Raw genomic sequence first — 24606 nt, 5'->3', positions numbered from 1 at the left:
TTTGAACATAATGAGTTCCCAGTTTTTTGCATGCAGGGCGAGCTGTCCTCCTAAGGAAGCAAGTAGTTGAGCAGGGCTTGGAAGGGTTAAGGTTAAGTCATTGTGCCATTTTTCCATAGGGGGGGTGGCTTACTACTCCCTGCTTTGGAAGTGGGAGCCTCTCACTGCTTTAGATCTGTGCGCAGCCTGAGACTGAAGTCTTGGTGGTCGGCTGTTCCTGGGTTTGGACTGAGAAGGCCTGGAAGGGACTGGAAAGGACCAGTTCTTTGAAGGCCAATGCCTACTGAATCTGGGAGACTGTACTTGTAGAAAATCTTTAACAGTTTACATAGATTTAGCTTTTTCCTCCATCCTTTTGAGGACTTCTGCTTTGTTGCCAAAAAAGCCATCTTGGTTTAAGGGTGCATCCAGTAATTTAGCTTTAACATGATCTGGCAAGTTTTGTTCCATAAGCCAAGCATGCCTTCTAACTACAGACCCAGCAACAGCAGCCCTGCAAGATGCTTCGAAAGCATCAAAACCACAATGCAAAGTATGTTTACCAACTTGTTCTACAGAATGCATTACATCTTGCAAGTCTATGTGTTCAGCACAGTCAGGAATCAACATCATTTTCTGTTTAAGTAGTCCCATAATACGCTGCTGATACTTTAACATATGAAACTGGCAATTTAAAGCCCTAATGGCCAAAGTAGCAGAAGTGTATACCTTCTTACCCTATCTGTTTAAGGCTCTAGAATCTCTATCAGAAGTGGTAGGATTTTTGGCAGCAGTAGCCTTAATGCCTTTTGGTCCTTGGGAAATGATCTCTGGATCCGCAGTAGGATTCTTGAAGAGGAACTTGAGAGTCAGGTACTCTGTAGTACCGATCAGGTTTTCTGGGAGCTGGAGGTAAAGTGTCTGGGGTATGGCTAGATTCCAAGAAAACATCATCTATAATAGCCAGAACAGGAGGGATAGCTAGAGGCCTGTGTTGAGGCATGAGTAAGAATTCCCCAAATCTCTTTTTGGACTCAGAATAGTCCTGGCTTTCCCAGTGGAAATGCTCCCTAAGGGTATGCAAGGTTTCACCAAAAGAAAAATCTTCTGGAGGGGAAGCAGAGGGAATGGAATCCTCTGCATCAGAATGAGCAGAGATATCAGATTTCTGATCAGAAGAATCAGAAAGAAAATCGGTTCTAGGTCTCTCAGAGGGGGAAGGCTGGCTTCCCCTAAATAAGGTAATAAGATCTTCAGCCATTCTGAGTATTTGTTTTTTAGGCATATGGGCCTGAGTCGGCGGTTTGGTAGTCTGTTTTCTAGGCGTAGTGCGAGTTTTAGGCCTGAGGAATTCGGTACTTCTAGATGGAAATGATGCCATCAGTTTAATATGAAAGTCTGTGGGCCTGATACACACACAGAAGCCGGTGCCTGTACAGCGGCTCCAGACCCATTCAAGCTAGAGACACCGCAGGTTCCATAGTCGAAGAAGCATCTCGTGGCATACCGGCCACCAAATGGGTCGCAGTGGAGGCCTCCAAATCTGTAGTAGTGGGTATCAGGGGCTGCGAAAGCACCTCACTGAGTACAGGCGGACTGGCGACTAGCTTAACAGTAGTTTTGTTGGCAGTTTTGGACCTATGCGGTGTCTGTCTTTATCCTTACATTTTTTCAGAACATCAGTAGTCGGATGGCTTAAAGCCATTTCGGAGTATGGAGATCAAGAACGAAAGTATTTAGCTACAAAAATAGCCAGACGACAAATAGTTTGGGTGTTGAACAAGGCACAAAACCGACAGCAAGGGATGTCGTGGTCTGGGCCTAAACAGGTGACGCAGAAAGAATGAAAATTTCTTTGAGGTATTTACTTTCCACAGGCAAGGCTATTGTTAATTTTTTCTGAGATCAGTTAGAGCAAGAAAAAAGGATCCCCAACAGGGTACTTATCTTTTTTGAAGACTTCGGGTCTGAAACTCAAAAATGAAAATTTCAGGAGTCGGCCAACCGGCACTTGACAACCTGCTTCTGCTTCGGGCACCGCACGGCAAGAAAACTGATATAATGGCGTCGGCTGCATGTTTTATACCCCTGATGACCTGACGTCATGGAAGAAGCGAAAGCTTCCCATGCAGAAATCCAAAGACTCTGGTTTTCAGGCCGGCTGAGGGCTACCTGCAGGCAGAAAACCCAAATGTGATGACTGCAACAGTGAAACACGAAGAACATCTGAAATACTGCAGTCTTCAATTTACAGTATATTTTGGTTAGCCTCAATTTTAGTCCAATTATCCTGAGGACAGCAATTTCAGTTCATGAAGTATTAACAGGTACCCATACAAAACAAATGTCTCCGAAACCTTGCAAAATCCAATATGCCCCCCCCCCCCAGCCAAACAGGTTGGAAATTCCTGGTTTAGGTTTATTAGTTCTGATCAAGGAACTGCTTTTTGGTGGCTCATGTTTCAACTGACCATAGGAAAAATGACCAATATTAGCTTTAACAAGGAAGTGAAGTGTTATAAAGAAATGGCTGGATCACAGCAGCAGTGCTGCTCATCAATCTCAAATGCAATGATGTACTGTTACAGTGAAGTTCCCAAAGGACGATCTGAGCCATTCATCACACTGGGGATAGGGATACCAGGATAAAAGTGAAAGGGATGAACCAAATCCAAAAGGGTTTCTGCACTGCGAAATAGAATGCTGGGATAGTATTCTCTGAAGGGGTAGATTCCACAAGCAAAAGTATCGCTCTCACTCTGCTGGGCACAGGATCAGGCTTCACTTTATGCATTCTCCACTTATGCAGACCAAACAAGGAGAACAAGCTACTAGAAGTCCATAGCATGTGCAAGATGGAGGGAGAAAAGGTATGACCAGAAGCTGAAGGAAGTGGATCCCTTCTCAGGAAAGCAAAGACATGAAGGGATCAGTCCAGACAAGAAAAACGAAGGACATGACAACAGGTAACAGAGTGCAGGACCAACTACTCCAGGGATCTACAAAATTATTTACATTGGTAGCTTATTCCATGGGCCTACAACTTTCAAAGTGGAAGATAGAGTGAAACCTACAAAGGTTTTACAGAATTTAAAGGACAGGTGAAAAAAGGATAGAGGAAAATGCTGAATTCACTAAAGGGGCTGACGAGACAGGCAAATTATAACACAACCTTAAATAATAGGTGAAATAAACTCTTCACACCAGAAAAAAAAGACATTCAGATAACTTTTTCCTACAGCAAGCATCCGTTAAGTACACTGCATTATAATGCAAAGAAATGGGCAAGGACTTTCTACTTAGTTCAGCTGCTGGATATCAATTGAAATGAGGCCATTGCACAGAAATGGACTGGACAGAAGAAACTCCCCAAAGATGTCTTTCATAGCAGATGGCACACAGACATTGTTGGGGAAAGTGGTTAACATTTGTATAACAAATCCGTAGCAGTACACGAGTTACTGCCGAGTGCTGGAAAGGCAGGTCTGTTCTGGAAAACATTCCTAATCCTAAATGGAAAGCAGTACAGATAAGGAGTCTATAGATTCTTAGCAAGCTAAACAAATACGTTCAGTTTTAATTGGTCAGGGATTATAGTCTGATAGAGAAAATGTTTGCTCATAAGCTTTTACTGTGTAAAATGATTGCAGTTTAATTGTTCAAGGAGACAAGACCTTGACTGCTTAGTCTTCCACATACAAGTGTTCTTTTACAGTAAAGGAAATGATTCTACTCTACTGAATTGTGTTGAATGAAGTTACTTTGTACACTAACATCTTTCAGACATGCATCCACCAAGAAGTTGTAAGCCCTAATCTAATAAAAAAAAAAAAAGGAAATTCAACTTCTTATAATATAGGAATCCTAGCAGAAATGGTGAAAAAAAAACACATATTTGGATCACTAGCAGTCTGACAGGGAGATTTAAAAAGTCTTCTCAAAAATCAGGAGGAAACGAACAGCAAGTAAGTTGGCATACATACACCATTTTACAGAAAAGTATGCCAGATAAGCAGTTCACATTTGAGTGGCGTGCTGAACTGAGTTTGCTGATACAATGCCACCTTGAGGAAAAATCACGAAAGTCAAAAAGCAGGACTTTTCAAAAAGGCCTCAGTATTCCTCAGCTGAAATGAGATTGCCACAGATAATACAGATAGTAAGGGAACTGTTATAAAGGCAGTCATAAATTGCACACAGTCAAGCTTCAAGTCATCTGTTCAAGTTCAAATTTTAGTGTGTGCCTACCAGGAACCATAACAGTTCACAGTAAACAATAAAAAAACAGCACAAAGCATAAAATAAAATGAAATGAAACGCTATGCATCAGGTATAATAGTAGGAAAACATATTAAAGACTAAAGATTCTGCAAGACTCAATTAGTCTACTTGGATAAATACATTTGTTAAATTTGGGTTACAAATAAAACCATTCTAAATAAGTAATTAGCAGTAGAATGTTAACTGAAAAAGCTGTGCTTTGTGGAATCTTTTAAAAACAGACATTGTTGACAGGACATTCCAGAGATAAGGGGGTCGGATGTCTAAAAACTCAAAACTTCAAAATTCCTAACAAAGACAAATGAAGGGGTCCATCTATGGCAGCTGCAAGCAGAAAGTACAGTTGTGTACACTTACCATAAATGTAGCTGTTCGAGTGTATTCACTATTGCAGTCATCACACTTGGGTTATCTGCCTACAGGTAGCCCTCAGTTGGCCCGAATACCAGAGAGTCTTAGTATTTCTGCTTCGGATACTGTCGCTTCTTCCATGACATCAGGTTGTCAGGGGTATAAAAACAGGCAGCCGATGCCATTACTTCCGAGATTTGGGACAAGAAAAACTGAAGCCCCAAATAGGGAGCTAGTATATGGTGTGGAAACCACCACCAGTAAAAAGTAAATACCAATACCATTAGGAATAGCCATAGAGAGGAGAGATAGAAATAAAGACCAGGAGGCTGGAAAACCAGGACTGCAACAGTGAATACACTCGAACATCTACATTTATGGTAAGTGCACACAAAATGTACTATGTTCTTCGTGTTTCACTGTTGCAGTCATCACACTTGGGTTGATTCCCAACGCTGAGGAAGGGTGGAGGCAGTCAAGAAGAGTTAGGGATAGCTAGTAGGCCCTGCAAGACTGCTGTAGAAAATCCTGCCCTGGATTTGGAAAAGATAGGTAAGTGGTATTGCTTGGCGACTCCAGGTTGCAGCTTCCAGAATGTCCCTGGTAGGGACTCCCCTGAGAAATGCTGTAGAGGTAGAAGTAGCCCTAGTGGAATGAGTTTTGACCCCCTGAGGGGTTGGTTTCCCATGGTGCTTGTAGCAGAAATGAATGCAGTGTGCTATCCATTTGAAAATGGTTTGTTTAGAAATGGCCTTGCCCTCTGCCTCTGTTGCAAAGCTGACTGGCAGTTGGTCAGATTTTCTGAAAGCCTTTGTCCTATCGACGTAGAACCTGAGCTGTCTGTGCACGTCCAAAGAGTGCAGGATCCTTTCCCCTTCATTCTGAGGGTTAGGGAAGAAGGTTGGCAAATGGATGGATTTTTTTAGGGCCACACTAGGCACCACCTTAGGCATAAAGGATGGGTTAGTCCTGAGGGGAAACCCTGTCAGCATGGAAGATAACTGGTTCCACCACCATCAGTGCCTGTAGCTCAGACACTCTTCTAGCTGAAGTGATGGCTAGAAGCAAGGCTGTTTTCCAAGAGAGGAATTTTAACTCTGCTGAAGCAACTGGTTCAAAAGGGGGGAAGTATGAGCTTTTCCAATACAATGTTAAGGTCCCAAGCAGGGGTGGGTGATCTCCTTGGCGGCCTTAAGTTGTTGGCCCCTCTCAGGAACTGCTTGATGAGAGGGTGAGAAAATAGAGTTGGGCTCAAGTGTTATGAGCCGAAATGGCAGAGGCATGGATCTTAATGGAGAAAGATAGGCCTCTGTGGAGTCAATCAGCTAAGTAAATCCAGGATTAGAGGCAGGGAGGGCAGAGTTGTGTCCTCTCTTTTAGATTGAATACAGAAACAGTACATTTTCCACTTATCAGCATAGGATTTCCTTGCAGTGGGTCCTCTGGCCTCAAGAATGATGTCCAGCACCTGCTTGCTTAGGCTGGTTACTGTGGGAGAATTCAAGGAATAAGCCAGGCTGCAAGGTTTAGGGTTTGCAGTTGCAGATGGAAGATCGCCCCCCCCCCCGTCCTGTCTTATCTTGAGCAATACTCTTGAGAGAAGGAGCAGAGGGGGAAAGGCATAGACAGAGATTTACCCACTGGAAAGATAGGGCATCCACTTTCCCAGGCCCTGCTGTAAGGAGTCCTGGTGCAGAATTTGCTGAGCTGGTGATTGCAAGGGGAGGCAAAGAGATCCACCTCTGGGGTCCCCCATTTCTGAATCAGAAGGTTGAAGGTGCTGGGTTCTAATTACCACTCTTATGGATCTAGGAGATTTCTGTTTAAGTTGTCTGCCAGTGAGTTTTGTTTGCCTGGCAGGAACTGAGCTTGCAGATGCACCTGCATGTCCAAGGCAGTGTTCCACAGGGGAATGGCTAGCCTGCAGAGTTGGTAAGTGTGGGGTCCCCCTGCTTGTTGATGTACCACATAACCGTGGTGTCTGTTTTTATTAGCAGGTGTCCTGGTGAGAGTACAGATCTGAAAGCTGTCAGAGCATCCTGCACAGCTAACATCTCTTTTTGGTTGATGTGCAGATGAATTTGACTTGAGCTCCAGTAGCCCTGAATGCACTTGCCATCCCATGTGTTCCCCCCAGTCATAGTCTGATGCGTCTGTGGTTAGGGTCTGGGTGGCATGGGGTTGAGTAAAGGGCAGTCCCTTGTTGTGGTTGCATGCTGCTGCCCACCAAAAAAACTCTGCCCTTAGTCAGGGTATGATAGGAATGACGGTTTCCAGGTATTGAGAATGTTGACACCAAAGACTTTTTAAGTACCACTAAAGTTTCCTCATATGCAATCTGGCATATGGAATTAGTAGGATGCATGAAGCCATGAACCCTAGGACCTGCAGGATTTTCCTTGCGGATAGCTGGGTTCTGGTGGCCATTTGAGTAAAATAGTCTGTCAGATAGGCTTGTTTTTCTGGAGTGAGGAATGCCATATGGAATGCTGTGTCCAAGCTTGCTCCCAGGAATACAATCTTTTGACTGGGGACTAGTTTTGATTTCTTTTTGTTGGAGGTGTACCCCAAGGAGGTTAGAAAGTTTTTACAAATATCAGGTGCTGCAACAGCATTTCCTGACTGCCTGAATCAGGCAGTCGTCCAAGTACGGGTAAATATGGACATTTCTCTGTCTGCAGTAAGCAATGGCTGGAGCCAGGCATTTTGTGAAAACGCTGGGAGCAGTGGATAAGCCAAAGGGAAGTGCAGAGATCTGATAATGCACAGATCCTGCCCTGAAGTGTAGATATTTCCTACATGACTCCCTTATAGGGGATGTGTAGATAAGCTTCTTTTAAGTCTAGCGTGACTAACCAGGCATCTTTGGCTAGCATAGGTAGAAGCTGCTGTAGGGTGAGCATTTTGAATTTTGGTACCACCAGGAAGGTTTTGAAAAGTGAAAGATCTAGGATTGGGCACCAACAGCCCTCTTTTCTGAGTACCAGGAAAAGTCTGGAATAGAAACCTTGACCTATCTGTTCCGTAGGAACAGAGTGAATTGCCATTAGAGAGAGCAGGGATTGAACTTGGTTTTGTGCCTCTGCCCACTGGTTTGGAGGAACATCTAGGAACCCTTTTGGCGTTGACAGTGAGTGGAAGTAAAATTTGTACCCCTGGGATACAATGTTGAGGACCCATCGGTCTTTGGTGATGGAAATCCAGTTTTTTGCATGAAGGGCAAGTTTTCCTCCCAGGGGCACAAGCAGTGGGGCAGAGGTGGGGAGTGGAGTTGAGAAGGCACTGGGAATTATTTCCGTAAAGGAGTGGCTTAGTACTCCACTGCTTAGATCGCTGCATACCCTGAGACTGTAGTCTTGTGGGGGGGTCTGTTTCCCCTGGGTCTAGTTTGAGATGGCCTTGAGGGGGCTGGAAAGGACCAATGTTTCGAGGGGCAATGCCTACTGAAGCTAGGAGACTGTACTTACAAGAATTCTTTGACTGTCTGCATAGATTTGGCTTTTTCTTCATCTTTTTAAGAACCTCTTCTGCTTTGGTGCCAAACAGATTGTCCTTGTTCAAAGGAGCATCTAATAACTTTGATTTGACAAGGTCTAGCAAGGTCTGCTCCTTAAGCCAAGCATGCTTTCTCAGTACAAAACTAGTGACTGCTGCCCTGCAAGATGCTTCTAGGGCATCAAAGCCACAGTGCAATGTATGCTTGCTGATTTGGTTTGCAGAATGCATAAGCTCTTGCAATGCTTTATTTTCTGCACAGTCTGTAAAGGTAGCTATTTTTTCCTTAAGTTCCATAATATGTTGTTGGTAACTTCAGCATGTAAAACTGACAATTCAAAGCCCTAATGGTGAGTGTTGCAGAGGTACATACTTTCTTACCCCATCTGTCCAAAGCTCTAGAATCCCTGTCTGAAGAGGTGGGATTCTTAGCTGTAAGTTGCTTTGATACTTTTAGGCCCCTGGGAGATCATCTCTGGGTCAGCAGTAGGATTTTTGAAAAGGAATTTGTGAGACTCAGGTACTCTGTAGTACCTGCCTGGTTTCCCAGGAGCAGGGGTTAAAGTTTCAGGAGTTAAACTGGATTCCATAAAGACATCATCCACAACCTCCAGGACTGGGGGATTTGCTAAAGGCCTACGTTGTGGCAAATCTAGAAATTCTGAGTCACTTTTTGGACTGAGGATAGTCTTGGCATTCTCAGTGGAAATGCTCTCAAAGTATGTAAGGTTTCACCAAAAGAAAAATACTTTGGAGGAGAGGCAGAGGGAATGGATTCCTCTGCACCTGAATCCTCATAAGCAGATAAGGGCATGTCTTCATAATTAGATATCTCAGAGTAGTCGGACTCTTGGTCTGTTGAAGCTGCTGGGGACATGTTTCTTTCTCTTAGCAGGGGAAGGTTGACTTCCCCTAATCAGCATAATAAGGTCTTCTGCCATTTTAAGCATTTGATGTTGTGGCAATGTAGCAGGTGCATGAGCTTTAGGTCATGTTGTTAGGCGTAGCACGTACTCTTGGCTTTAGAAATTCGGTAGTTTTAGACAGAACTGAAGACGTGAAAGAGGTCGTCTGTGTCGAACATCGGTAGTGCGAAGAACTTCCTCAGAAGCCGGTGCCTGCTTGGCGGCTCCGGACCCATCTAAGGTAGAAACATCCGCAGGTTCCGTAGTTGAAGAGTCTTGCGGCATACTGGACTCCAAACGGGTCTCGGTAGAGGCCTGCGAATCCAATGAAGCAGGGATCAGGGGCTGCAAAAGCACCTGAGTACCGGCAAACTGGCGACTAGTTTAACGAAAGTGCAGTCGGCAGCTTTGGACCTGTGCGGTCTGTCTCTGTCTTTATCTTTAAGTTTTTTCGGAAGATCGGTAGTCGGATGGCTTACCGAAGCCATTTCGGAATACAGAGCTAGAGAACAAAAGTATTTAGTGACAAAAAGGCCACCACGACAAATAGTACAGCCGTTGAACAAGGCACAAAACAGACAGCGAGGTACGTCGTGGTCTAGGCCTAAACAGGTGATGCAGTAAGAATGGAAATCTCAGTGGTATTTGCTTTCCACAAGCAAGACAACTGTTAACTTTTTCTGACATTGGTTAGAGCAATAAAAAAATGATACCCAACGGTGTACTTGGCTTTAGAAGACTTAAGGATAATTCAATTCGGAAATGAAAACTCAGGCAGCAGCCGACCAGCACTCATGCGAACTGCTTCTGCTTCGGGCTCCTTGGCAAGAAAGACTGATGTAATGGCGTCGGCTGCCTGTTTTCATACCCCTGACGTCAATCGTGGAGTGACAGCAACCGACACAGAAATACTAAGTCTCTGGTATTCCGGCCGGCTGAGGGCTAACTGAAGGCAGATAACCCAAGTGTGATGACTGCAACAGTGAAACAAGAAGAACATCAACAGGTGGGAGAGCAAGTAAGTGGGAATGACAAAATGCCAGCAGTAAGTTGTCTCAAGACAACAAGGGTACCAAACTCTCAAGACGTTACATCCTATCTTAGTGGAGGGAAAAGAGGCCACTGCTAAGAGAGAGAGAGAGCCTCTGACTTATTTTATTTATTTATTTATTTATTTAACATTTGTTGACCGGGAATGTCCGACTAGGTTCCACAGAGCCTGTTTTCAGCGGAGGCCCGGGGAGAAATGCTCCAGATGCATGTCTTTGGAATGTGGGAGGAAACCCACGCGAACACAGGGAGAACATGCAAACTCCACACAGAAGGCACCCCAGCTGAGAATCGAACCAGAGAACCTCTTGCTGTGAGGTGACAATGTTAACCACTGCACCACTGTGCCGCCCAACTTAAATATTGTGAAGCTTGCAATGGTTACAAAGGAGCACTACTTGATTGGGCAGACTACTCCAGTCAGAGCTTTAGGAGGAACACCCCATTCCAAATACCTTCGGCTAAGGTTCACCCTGACTGGGAGAGTGGAAAAGGGAGCAATTAGGTGCGTTTGAGGATATCCCCCTGCAGATGTCCTGATAGGGAATGATTTTGATAATGCATCACCCTGTGTGCATGCAGTTACATGCAGTCAGGCTTGGAGACAAGCAAATGAGTCCGATAGCCTGGGGAGACCTAGACAGACTGCACACTTGCAGCCAGGAATAGTGAGGGGGTTACATCAGGGAGGGAGCTACCCAGTAGCAGTGAGACTGAAGGTGAGCCATAGCTGCTTGTGGGTACTGATGTTCCCTTGGATAGAGTGACTGCAAGGGCAAAGGTGAGTGGCTGACAGTGAAGCACCGTTGTCAGAGGATACCAGACTTCCTGTGGAAGGGGAGCTGGGAAGGGTTACAAAGGCAGAGTTGAGACAGGGTCAGCTCTCAGACCCTACATTACAAGGCCTGAGGGAGGTAGCTAGTGAGGCAACTGATTCTCAAGGGAAGGGGGAATCTGTATACTGAGACAAAGGGTTACTGTATAGAGACTGGACTCGAGGGAGAGCTAGTAGGTGAGAGAATACAGCAGTTGGTAGTGCCCAGAGCCTACTGTCTGGCACTTCTAGCCATAGCCCATGATATTCCCTTTGCAGGTCATATGGGCATAAAATGTATGAAGAGACGTATCATGCAGAACTTCTATTAGGCTGGGATGTCCGGAGATGTAACTGGGTATTGCAGACCTGTGAGCAGTGCCAACAGGTAGGCAAGGCAGGAGACAAGGTGAAAGCTCCTTTGATGCTTTTGCTTGTGACTGAAGAGCCATTTCAGAGGGTAGCTATGGATATTCTGGGGCCTCTGAGTACCCAAAGTTCCACAGGGAGAAACGTATATCCTAGTGGTAGTAGATTATGCTACCAGATACCCTGAGGCAGTGCCTCTGTCCTCCATTGAGGTAGAAAAGGTGGCAAATGCTTTGTTAGAGATTTTCAGAAGGTTAGGTTTCCCAAAAGAAATACTGACGGACAGAGGTACCAATTTCATGTCAGACCTGCTGGCTTGTCTGTGGAAGTACTGCGGGGTGAAGCACCTGAAGACCACCCCTACCCATGCCCAGACTAATGGTCTTGTTGCGAGGTTAAACTCTACACTCAAGACGAAGGTATGGACACTTACAGGCCAGTTTAAAAGGGAGTAGGAAAAATATTTGTCCCAACTCTTTGCTTACAGAGAGGTGCCCCAGGAATCCACAGGTTTTTCACCCTTTGAGTTGTTGTATGGGCATAGGGTGAGGGGACCTCTAGATATGATTAGAGATGAGTGGGAGGGCGAGTGAGAATTTCACAAGGAGTCTCTTTTGTGGTATATGTCCAAAACCTCAGGACAAGGGTCAGGGAACTCATGGGCTTGGCCCAGGAGAACCTGGCAGAAGCCCAACAGCAGAAAAAGGTCTGGTATGACAGGAGGGCTCGAGCTAGACAGAGTATGCAGTACAGCAGCAGGTAAAGGTTCTCATTCCTGTCAGACACAGCAAGCTGCAGGCAGCTTGGGAGGGACCCTACAAGGTGGTAAGAAAGGTCAACAATGTCAACTACATGATAAAACTGCTAGGCAGGGGCACAAATTGTACCATGTTAACATGAAGAAACCTTACCATGATAGGGAGGACCCTTGTGCGGAGTATTTGCAGTGGATGGCAAGAGGAGTCCGAGGGAATCTGGTGACTGATCTAAGTGAGGCTCGAACTGGCACCTCAGTGGCAGCAGTAGCCATGTCCCCAGCAGCAATCCACTACCTAGGTTTGAGAAATCTGAGCAATGTTACAGGAGTTTGGGGACATGTTCACTGGGAAACCAGGGTGCACCCACCTGGTGCAGCACCATGTGGATACAAGACCCCAAAGGCACATTAAGCAGGCTCCTTTATAGGGTACCTGAGAGAGATAAACAGACTCTGAGGGAGAAGATACAGGAAATGTTGGAACTAGGAGTAATTCAGGAGTCCAGCCTTCCCTGAACCTCCCCAGTGGTGCTCGTACCAAACAAGGATGGCAGCACCAGGTTCTGTGTGGACTACAGGAAATTAAATAGTCACAGAGTGAGAGGCTTATCCCAAGCCTAGGACAGATGAAGCCCTAGAGCAGCTGGGTGGGGCTAAGTATCTTACCACCACTGATCTTACCAAGGATTACTGGCAGGTGCCCTTAACTCCCAGTGCTAGAGGGAGGTCAGCCTTTGTGACTCCTTTTAGCTTGTATGAGTTCACAAAGATCCATTTGGGATGAAAAATGCTCCAGCTAACGTTCCAGAGGCTGGTAGATTGTAACTTAGCATTAGAAAGAGATTTTGCCCTTGCTTACCTAGATGATATTGCCATCTACAGCCATTACTAGCAAGAGCACCTTCAGCATGTCAGGGAGGTGCAGAGGGCAGGGTTGACCATTAAGCCCAGCAAATGTCAGGTGGGTATGGTAGAGGTCTCCTACCTGGAACATAGAGTGGGGAGTGGTAAGATTAGGCCAGAACCTGCCGAAGTGGAAGCCATTCAGGCATGGCCTGCACCGGTTACCAAAAAGCAGGTGAGGGCATTCTTAGGGACAGCGGGGTACTACATAAAGTTTGTCCTCAATTATAGTACCATAGCTGCTCCCCTCACAGACATGACAAGGAAAAATATGCCAGATAATGTAGTGTGGACCTTTTTGGAGGGGGGGGGGGCTGTGTTAGCCAGTCTAGATTACAGCAAAGAATTTGTGGTGCAGGTGGATGCTTTAAACCATGGGGAGATGGCTGTACTTAGCCAGGTTTCCTCAGAGGGAGAAGAGCACCCAGTGATATATATCTTAGTCGTAGGCTCCAACCCACGGAGGAATGCTATGCAGCTGTAGAAAAGGAATGCCTAGCCATAGAGTGGGCACTGCAGAAACTTCAGCCTCATCTGTATGGAAGTAAATTCACTGTAGTTACAGACCACAATCCCTTAACATGGCTACATCGAGCCAGCCAGCAAAATGCCAAGTTACTAAGGTGGAGCCTAGGGTTGCAAGCATATGATACGACTGTGCAGCACCTCAGTGGGGTTAGCAATGCCAATGCAGATGGGCTCTCAAGACAGGGAATGGAGGAAGGTATACCCATATAGGCTCAACCCTTTCAAGCAACATTTCTCAAGGGTCACTTGAAAAACTACTTGAGATTTTGGGGAGGAGAGAAATGTGACACTGCCAAGCCAGCTATCTGGAATTCTGTAAATAATTCTATGTAATTTGTGACCATTACTATGATTTATGCAGAACTGTATGTTACGTACTAAGCTTCAAGAATGTAACCACAGCATACCCTGCTGGAACATAGAAGATTAAGTTACAAAATGATGTGCTATAAAAGTTAGCTTCAATGCAGCAAGAAGACAGGAAGTCTAAAGCTAGAAGTTTTTTCTATTGTCTTGTGAGAAAATTACCAAGTTTAAAATGTAAAGTGTTTTATTGCTATGTGACTTCCTAGCAGCTGCACAGTTCTAAAAGATGTGTATTTTTCACAGAGGGATGCTAAAAATAATTAAATAAGTTATATTTAATATTAACTTAAGAACTCTCTCAGAGAAACTAGGCATGTTGTATTCTGTCTTGGACTTAAGAACATCCACTCATCACAATCTGCACTTGGCTTACTAACAAGTAAGCAACTAGGGTACAGTAATTTCTTTTAGATATAGCTAGGAATATATTAAAGATTAGTTTAGATGTTTTCTGTATTTGAGACCGTCCTGCAATGTTGTTTTAAAATATTTCTTGTGATTCTGAACTCTGAAGTAACTGTGTTGACTGAGTATTGTCTTATTTTATTATTAAATATATTTAAACGTATCTTTGTGGCTGATATTTGAGAGACACATTTAAGCTTTTAGAGTATTGCATATGTATTTGGTGACACTCTTGGTCACACTTACCATTTGGATAATAGTAACATTACACAGTAGGATTTGTCACCCTTTGTAAGGGCATTATAGTAGCTGATAAGTAGGGGTTGGTACCAGTGATAACTACTTTATAGTCCGGGCAGAAGGGGGCATAGCTAGCAAACTTGTGCCACCCTTCCCCAGGAGTGTCTGTTTGAATATAAATCAAATTTCAAAGTGTGTATGTGTCAGATACTTGGGCAGGGTCACGAACCACTGGTTTGACAGAGGGTGCTGGAGGTCTTAGCTTGACCCCTCAGCTGAGATCATGACCCTACAAGCTGTGCCAGTGGGGAGTTTTATTGGGGATCTGGAGAAATAGGGAGAAACCATCCCCAGACTGAATGTGATCTCTGTGTGGTCTTAAGAGAAATTGTACTTTACTGTGTGTGTACATGTCATCCTCCCGTTGTGTACGTTCCTCGCTGTTTCCAGTGGTGAGGATTGCGACTCCTTGATTACTGGGCCAGTGCAGGGGTGTCACAAGGGTAAACAAATGAAGAATGTTAACCTGATACAATTCATTGAATCTGAACTCCGAGGTAGGGAGTAAATCATCAAAAGACAGTGCTTTTGGCTCCACAGTAGATATGAAGGCACTCAAGTAAATTGTTATGGTCTATTGTGTAAAATGCTGATAACAGACCAAAGAGGATCGGTAAAGAATAGTCTTTCTCACCACTAGCAGATCATTCAAAATAATAATAGGGATAAGTCTAAGGACTGTGTCTCATGCAAAAAAATGGAAAGGATCATAAATACAATGTTTGGACAGAAATTATTCAAGTTGTGTACAAAAACAAGGAAGAAAACAGGGCAGTAATTATTGAGGTTATCAGAAATCAAGAGAATGTTTCAACACTGGGGTTTACCAAGGCATTCCTCAATAAGGGCTGAAAAACCCCCAGTAATACGAAGAGACGCAAGCTGGAAAAACAATGGTCCAAGCCCTTCTGGACTGGCAAACAGTCCCGGGGAGCATGGATCCAAGATACAGGTAAAAGACCCATGCCTGTAATCAAGGAAACTAAATCATGATCACAATCTCCCTGAAACTAGCATCACGACCAATCAAACAATTTTATAGCTGAACTACAAGAACATATCCAGCATGTTGTACAACATAGTACAGACTGCAAGAAGGCTCATACTCCTCAGGGGAATCATCACTGCACTATGGGTAGAAAGGCACCCCAGATTACGCTGGTAGTCAACCACCCAAAAGCTTGTCCAGTCAGTTTGATACAGAAAATAATTCTTCCAATACAAGGAGGAAGCCATCTTCTCAGATATCTCCACTTGGAAACAGAGGTAGTGCTCATTAAGTCTAAGCCTGGCATTAAAGCAAACAAATGTATCACCAATTCAGGCTAATTTCTGTCCCTGCCATCTCTATATAGAGGTAACAGATTCTGTATCATTACATATGCAGCTATAAATTTAGTTATGTACCACTGATATCCTCAGAAGCTGTTTCTAAGTAGCAGTAATATTTGAGGAAGGCACAAACTAAGAACAGCTGTATTACCTTTTGTCCTTCTTGCAGTTTTTTGTCCACGTCCACTGTAAAAGACTTGGTTGAAGGATGTGGCTCCACCAGATTCTGTAACCTTTTCACCTCTAAGAAGGAAAAACAAACATTGCCCATTAGGTCTTAGCATTTTACAGCTTCCATGGATAATCTAACAATAGCTACAAAGTAGTAATGAAGACATTCCTTCACTTAGATTGTAACATTTACAATAATAAAAAACTGCAGCATGGGAAAAATTATAGCAAACATTTTTTGCCAAATTCATCAGTTTGCAAAAATGTTAGGTTTAGTATAAATGAAAACGGTTCTCACTTATCTACATTTAACTCTTTATGCCATAATCACTAGACCTCCAAGTATTCTCTCATACACAAAGGAAAATATCCCTTTTCTGTGTACCATTCAGCTAAATACATGCATGCCCATCATCAGATTCTCTCTCTCTGCAAGACTGACTGCCTTACACATGGGCTGCCCAAGCCAGCATGGACAAGAAGTAAGAAAGGAAAAAAGGCCAGTGAGAGACCTAATTTAGTATGATTTTTCAATCGCTTTCATTGATTCTGAAGTAATCACTTAACACATTGTTACAGTACAAATTCATCTTAAAAGAGGAGACATCATAAATTGGTCCAAGACTGGACTTCTTTCCACCAGCCAGTGCCTGACAAAGTCCATTCTCACTGACATATGACCATCTCTTAAAATGCATGTAATGAAGTAATGTCCCATATACAATAGCACCTCCCTCCCTCCAAGCTTGTCAGTTCACTTCTTATAGAAAATAATGGGTAGCTTCTTCCAAAATGTTTCTATTTATAAAAATCTAGATTTTTCTAAAATTTATTAAACAAATTGATTCAGAGAAACATTCTATAGCAATTGTTTTGCCTTCATGCAACTACACCATGATAAAACTGGGTTTTTGTAACCACTTACCCCAAAAACTATACTCATCTTAATGACGTATTTCTTTTTATACATCTTTCATTGACACTGCATAACACTGTATTGCTACTTAATGCCTTGTAATAATCCTGTAACACTGCTGTTTAATGTTAATTTCTAATGAAATTAGTATAATACATGTTGGAGCGTTTCTACCTGGGCTTCCACTGAAAAAAGGCTCTTCAGCTCAGTCAGACAATCCCAGTCAACAAATGTAAAATAAAAAACAGCAAACAATATATAAAATACAATACAGTCGCAAATTATTCATTATCTTCTTACATGTAAATGGGCTGATCCAAGGAATGTCAGCCACTATCCAAGACATCTCCCTACACACAGTTAGGAGAAGCATCAACATGTCATTTGCCAAATACCTGGAAAATGGAGCACTCAAAGAAAACCCACAAACACCTAGAAAACATGCAGACTTTAGATATGCAGTAACCAGAAATGAGGAAAGAAAAGTACAGTTGTGTACACTTACCATAAATGTAGATGTTCGAGTGTATTCACTGTTGCAGTCATTACATTTGGGTTATCCTGCTGGCAGGTTGCCCTCAGTTGGCCTGAATTCCAAAGTCTTGGGTCCTGCATCGGTTGATGTCACCTCCTCCCTGACGTCAAGTCGTCAGGGGTATAAAAGATGCAGCCAACGCCATTTTATTCAGTTTTTCTTGCCCCAGATGTCAGGTGCCCCCAAAAGGGTAGGCTAAAATTATGTAAATAAAAAGTACAGTTTTGTACCTACCATAAATGTAGATGTTCGAAGATCCACATTGCTGCAGTCCTAACACTTGGGTAGTCCGCTGTCCCAGTCGGCTACAAATGCGCATGACCGACGCCATTTCCTCAGTCTTTTCTTGCCCCAGATGTCAGAAGACCCTAAAAGATAAGGCCAAACCAAAAACAACAACACACCAAACACCTGTACCAAAATATGTACAATATATACAAAGTCAGAAAAGTACAAACCCACCTACACAACCACCCCTAAACACAGAGGGAAGGAGACTGCAGCAATGTGGATCTTGAACATCTACATTTATGGTAGGTACAAAACTGTACTATGTTCTTCATCTCACATTGCTGCAGTCCTAACACTTGGGTAGAATCCCAAAGCAGAGGTAAGGGAGGATGGCAAATCACAAAGAAGCAGGAGCTGCTAACATGCCCTGTAAAATAGCAGTGGCAAAACCAGCCCTAGATTTAGAGTAGAGAGGAAGGTGGTAATGCTTAGAGAAAGTATGTACTGAACTCCAAGTAGCTGCCTCCAAAATATCCTTAGTTGCCACCCCCCTTAGAAATGCTGTTGAAGTGGCAGTAGCCCTAGTGGAATGAGGTCTAATCCCAGCTGGAATCTCTTTGCCATGATGGGAGTAACAGAAAGAAATGCAAAACCCAATCCACTTAGAAATAGTTTGTTTTGACACAGGCTTGCCCTGAGAACTCAAAGCAAAGGAAACAAACAACTGCTGAGACAGCCTAAAATCCTTAGTCCTGCTTAAATAATAACACAACTGCCTGTGTACATCTAAAGTGTGCAAAATCTTTTCCCCCTTATTTTGGGGATTTGCATAAAAAGTAGGCAAATGAATAGTTTGGTTTAAAGCCACACTAGAAACCACTTTAGGCATAAAGGAAGGATTAGTATGTAAAGATACCCTATCGTTATGAAAAATCAAGAAAGGCTCAACCGCCATAAGGGCCTGCAATTCAGACACCCGTCTTGCAGAGGTAATGGCTAACAAAAAAGCAGTCTTCCATGACAAATATTTCAATTCAGCAGTAGCTGCAGGCTCAAAAGGTTGTAGAGTGAGTTTCTCCAACACAAAATTGAGGTCCCAAGCAGGAGTAGGAGCTCTGGGGGTCTTATATTCTTTGCCCCTCTAAGAAACTGCTTGAACAAAGGATGAGAAAACAATGGTGGATCACAATCATAGTGAGCTGAAATTGCTGCAGCATGAATCTTAATGGAAGAGAAAGACAAACCTTTGTCCAATAACTCAGTAAGATATTGAAGAGCCACACTCAAATTAGGCTCTGAAACATCCAAATCCTTTGCTGCACTCCAAAATAAAAATCTCTTCCATTTTCACTTTCCTTGTACTAGGTCTTCTGGCTTCCATAATCACATTCAAAACTTGTTGAGGAAGCTGAGACCTGCTATGGTTCAAAACAGAATATGCCAGGCTGTTAGATGAAGCGAGTGAAGCTTGACATTGAGAAGATGCCCGTCCTTCTGAGACGCTTCCTTACCAGACTCCTCAGCAAGGGGTACCAGTGCTGCCGAGGCCAATCTGGAGCTATTAAAATCATCCTTGGCTTGTCTTGTCTGACCTTTAGGAGTACCTTTGGGAGGAGAGGCAGAGGTGGAAAGGCATACACATGAAGATTTTTCCAACTGAAAGAAAGAGCATCCACTCTCCAAGCTGTGTAATGAAACCTTTTCGTGCAAAACTTTGGCAGCTGGTGGTTTAGTGGAGAAGCGAACCGATCTATGTCTGGAGTTCCCCATGACACTGTCAATTTTGAAATACATGAAGATCCAGTTTCCACTGTGGGGATCCATGATTTGCCTGCTTAACACATCTACTAAGGAGTTCTGTGCTCGGCAGAAACCTTGCTTGAAGATTCAGCTGCAAGCTTAGCAGTCTCCCACAAAATCATTGCCTGCCTGCATAGAGGATATGAATGTGTTCCCCCTTGTTTGTTGATGTACCACATGACAGTTGTGTTGTCTGTTAGAATCAACACCTGTCCTGGAAGAAGTAAATCCTTGAAAGCCATTAATGCAAACTGGACAGCTAACATCTCCTTCATGTTGATATGTAGATGCTGCAGTCTGGCAGGCCACTTGTCTTGTATCCACTTTCCATTCAGATGAGCTCCCCAAGCTGTGTCTGAGGCATCTGTCGTTAGAATCTGACTCGCCTCTGGCCGGGTCACAGAGTCCCATGTTTAGGTGACATTCCTGAGCCCACCACAAAAATTCCTTTTGAATGCAAGGTATTATTTGAATGACAGTGTCCAAATCCTGGCAGTGCTGTGTCCATACATTTTTGAGATACCATTGCAGCTTCCTCATATGCAGTTTGGCATTGGGAAGCACCAGAATACAAGATGCCATGAACCCTAAGGCTTGAAGGACTGTCCTTGCAGTCAGCCCGGACTGATGAGATAGTTGATGGAAGTAAAGAGAAAGATTCTTTTGTTTGTCCGGGGTTAAAAAGGCCATCTGGGTTGCTGTATTCAGTCTCACACCCAGAAAGCACATGTCTTGAGAGGGTACTAGACTGGACTTTATTTCGTTCACAGAATACCCTAGGCATCTTAGCACTGCTATCACATATTCCAAATGCTGAAGAAGCACGTCCTTTCCTTGAGCCAGAATCAGGCAGTCGTCCAAATAAGGATAGATTTGTATTCCTTTAGCCTGAAGAAAGCTATCACTGGAGCCAGAACTTTTGTGAATACTCTAGGCGCAGTAGATAAGCCAAAGGGCAATGCAGAGAACTGATAATGAGAATTCCCAGCTCGAAAACGCAGATACTTCCTGCAAATCAGTCTGATAGGAACATGAAGGTAAGCCTCCTTGAGATCCAAAGTTACCATCCAGTGATCTTTGCCCAGTAGAGGTAAAAGCTGTTGTAACGTCAACATTTTGAACTTGGGAATGTCCAGATAAGTGTTGAGGATAGATAAATCCAAAATTGGTCTCCATGTGTTCCCCTTGTTTGGTACTAGGAACAGGCGTGAATAAAATCCTAGGCCCCTTTCTGGCAAAGGAACCGGCTGAATGGCCCCTATTTGGAGTAACAGAGAAATTTGCTTGTGAGCCTCTTTTCTTTGTTGAGGAGGAATGTCTGGCATGCCTTTGAAAGGAGGCAAGGTATGGAAATAAAACCTGTAACCGTGGTGAATGATATCCAATACCCATCTGTCTTGGGTAATTAAACTCCAGTTTTCTTTGAAAAGTGCCAACCTTCCTCCCAAAGGTGCTGCCAGATGAGAAGATTCTGGCAGCTGAAAAGGCAGGTCATTGGGTTTGTTTACGAAAGGACTGACCCCTGCCCTCACCAGAAGACTGAGCAGGTGAACTCCTGTTCTAGGCCTAAAAGAACCTTGAGCTCTGCCCCTACCACGCCTAGACCTACCCCTAGACTGGGAATCATAAGCAGGATATGTCCACCCCTTGGTAGGCCAATTTCTACTAAACTTGGAGGCTGAACCTGCAAAAATCTTTAACAGTCTGCATAGACTTAGCCTTGTCTTCCATTTTCTTCAAAACTGCTTCCACAGGCGAACCAAACAACACATCAGATTGTAAAGGAGCATCTAAAATCCTTGTCTTAACATGCTCAGCTAAATTCTGATCCCTCAGCCAGGCGTGCCTGCGAAGGACCGAACCAGTGGCAGCCACCCTCAGAGGCCTGTACAGCATCAAAACCACATTGCAAAGAATGCTTACCCACCTGTTCAGAAACATGAACTAAGTCCTGCAACTCTTTACACTCAATACCTTCCGCCAAAGCATCTACCTTAGACTTTAATTGTGAAAGGAGATAATTTTGGTATTTCAACATGTGAAACTGGCAATTCAAAGCCCTCATGGCTAAAGTGGAAGAAGTATACACTTTCTTTCCCCATCTATCCAAAGCCCTTGCCTCTTTATCTGGAGGGACAGGATTTTTAACAACAGAAGCCTTAACACCTTTAGGCCCGTGAGAAACAGTTTCTGGGTCTGCCCTGGGACTCTTAAAAAGATACTTATGAGCTTCAGGCACCCTATAATATCTATCCGGTTTAACTGGAGCAGGGGGCAAAGAATCAGGGTTCAGAGAAGCCTCTGCAAAAACATCTTCCACCACATCCAGAACAGGAGGTATAGCTAAAGGCCTATGCTGGGGTAGAAACAGAAATTCCCTAAGTCTTTTCCTGGAATCAGAGAAATCCTGACCTTCCCATTTAAAGTGCGCCCGCATGGAATGAAGGGACTCTGAAAAGAAAAATCCTCAGGAGGAGAAGCAGAAGGAGTAGAATCATCCACGCCAGAATCAGAGTAAGGAGAATACTCCTGCACGCCTTCAGTCAAGACTCAGAATCATCCGAACCCTGCTCAAAACTCCCAAGCTCAGGTTCCACCCTAGGCCTCTTATCAGGAGGGGGCATAGAACCTCTAATCATTGTAATCAAATCTTCTGCCATCTTAAGCATATGTTTCTTAGGCACAGACCCTGAAGAACTAGGGTACCCCTGAAACAGAACCTGGCCTGCCCCTGGGAGAAGCCTTGGAAACAGAAGGAGGGCCTAACCACCTTAGGAAGGGAGGGAAGAACAGCTACCTGAGAAGCCCCTTCAGCCTGGCCTACCTCCTGAGAGGTCACATCTTGCAGTAACAAAGTCTCCCTGGGACTCCAAAGAAACTTCTGGCTGAACCTCTGGCCCCACCGAGCCCTCTAAAGAACCGACGTCCGGTACTGATGGTTCTTCCAGCCTAGGCTTTGCTGTTTTGTCCTTGCGCTTTTCGGAGCATCCGACGGCATTTTATAATTACACCGCTTCCCAAAAACTAACCTGGCACAATCTAATCTTCTCTTTATAGTGCGTTTGTTAAATCTAGCACAAGAGCGACAGCCAACCACGTCGTGCTCAGGCCCTAAGCAAGGTATACACAAAGTATGGTAATCCCTATGAGGTATCTGTTTCCCACAAGAAATACAGTTATTCACTTTTTCTGACATCCGGTAAAATACTGAGGCAAGAAAAAACCAAAATATTCCCCAACGGGGTACTTAGCCAACTTGGATTCGGTCTGAAACTCCGACTTCGGAAAATCTCAGAACGCCAACCTGCACTTGCAACGCTGCTTCTGCATCGGACCATGCGGCAAAAAAGACTGGGGAAATGACGTCGGTCATGCGCATTTGTACCCTGACGTCCTGACGTCAGACTAATGCGCCTTGACCGACGTCAGCCTTATACTTTGGTATTCGGGTCGACTGGGACAGCGGACAACCCAAGTGTTAGGACTGCAGCAATGTGAGATGAAGAACATCATACATGCACCAAAATAAGCTTTACCTTCATCTATAAGCAAATACATCACCTAGGTTGTATAGATTAGAGAAGTAAAGATAAGTTCCAGCAAAAATAAGGGGGATGGCGGGTGGATAACCTGGACTGCAACAGTGAATACACTCGAACATCTACATTTATGGTAAGTGTACACACAACCGTACTATGTTCATCGTGTTTCACTGCTGCAGTCATTACATTTGGGTTGAGTCCCAAAGCTATGGTTGGGGGGGCTGGAGCTAAACAGCATTAGGAGCGACTGAGGCCCTGCAGAACTGCAGTGGCAAAGCCTGCCCTGGATTTAGAGTAAAGAGGCAGATTGTAATGTTTTGTAAAGGTGCACTGAACTCCAAGTAGCAGCCTCTAAAATGTCTTTGGTTGGTACTCCCCTGAGAAAGGCTGCAGCTCTGGCTGAATGTGGCCTAATGCCCTTAGGCACTGGTTTGCCATGCTGTGAGTAGCAGAACTGAATGCAGTGACCTATCCACTTTGAAATAGTCTGCTTGGAGATCGCCTTTCCTTGTGATGCTGTGGCATATGCCACTAGTAATTGCTCTTTCTGAAAACTTTAGTTTTGTCCAAATAGAATCTAAGTTGTCTGAGTACGTCCAAAAAATGCAGAATTTTCTCCCCCTTGTTCTGTGGATTTGGATAAAAAGTTGGCAAATGAATTGTTTGGTTAAGGGCTACACTGGATACCACCTTGGGCATAAATGTAGGGTTTGTTCTCAGAGACCCTGTCTGGATAGAAAGTGATAAAGGGTTCCACAGCCACGAGAGCCTGTAGCTCTGAAACTCATCTTGCAGACGTTATTGCTAGGAGCAGAACTGTTTTCCAAGATAAGAACTTTATGTCTGCAGTAGCAGCTGGCTCAAAAGGAGGTAAGGTGAGTTTTTCCAAGACATAATTGAGGTCTCCATGCAGGTATTAACGTTCTCCTTGGAGGCCTTAAGTTTTTGGCTCCTCTGAGGTACTGCCTTAATAAAGGAAGAGAAAAGAGTGGTGGCTCCGTATTGTAATGAGCCGAAATGGCAGAGGCATGGATTTTAATTGATGAAAAAGATAGGCCTTTGTCCAGCATCTCAGTTCAGTATTGCAAAATCTGAGGAATATTTGGGACAGCTGTAACAGTTCCTTGAGCTTGGTTCCAAGCGCAAAATCTTTTCCATTTCCCAGCATAGGATTTTCTAGTACTAAGCCTTCTGGCTTCTAAAATGACATCCATCACAGCTTTACTGAGAGGTGTGGTTTGTATGGCTACATTATCTGCCATGCTGCCAGGTTTAGGGTCCTGAGTTGGCTGTGCAGAATCTGATTGTTTTGCTGGGACAGTAGATGATGTATTTGAGGTAAGGTCCAGGCTGGCATTGGGACAAGTTCCTTAAGATCGGATACCAGTACTGGCGTGGCCAGTCTGGGGCAATCAGAATCATTTTTGGTTTCTCCTGCCTGACCATTAGGAGTACCTTGGGGAAGAGAGGCAGTGGAGGAAAGGCATATACGGATAGGATTGTCCAGTTGAAAGAAAAGGCGTCCACTTTCCAAGCTTGTCTGTGATAAGTCCTTGTGCAGAATCTTTGTAGTTGA

At 44.1% G+C, this 24606-nt stretch overlaps 1 protein-coding gene across 1 annotated transcript in view; it reads right to left on the bottom strand.

Annotated features, from left to right (window-relative positions):
- LOC122800032 (kinesin-like protein KIF20A) overlaps window positions 1-24606 on the bottom strand; it is a gene marked incomplete at its 5' end in the record, with an annotated part of 810695 nt that overhangs the window by 293029 nt on the left and 493060 nt on the right. The window contains 1 exon segment of the mRNA XM_044069508.1: window positions 15987-16078. Within this exon segment, the coding sequence (XP_043925443.1) occupies window positions 15987-16078 (92 nt within the window).

The sequence above is a fragment of the Protopterus annectens genome, chromosome 4.part0 (assembly GCF_019279795.1).
Source record: "Protopterus annectens isolate FY-2018-M chromosome 4.part0, PAN1.0, whole genome shotgun sequence".
Taxonomy (NCBI): Eukaryota; Metazoa; Chordata; order Ceratodontiformes; family Protopteridae; genus Protopterus; species Protopterus annectens.
This window is presented reverse-complemented; position numbering and strand designations above follow the sequence as displayed.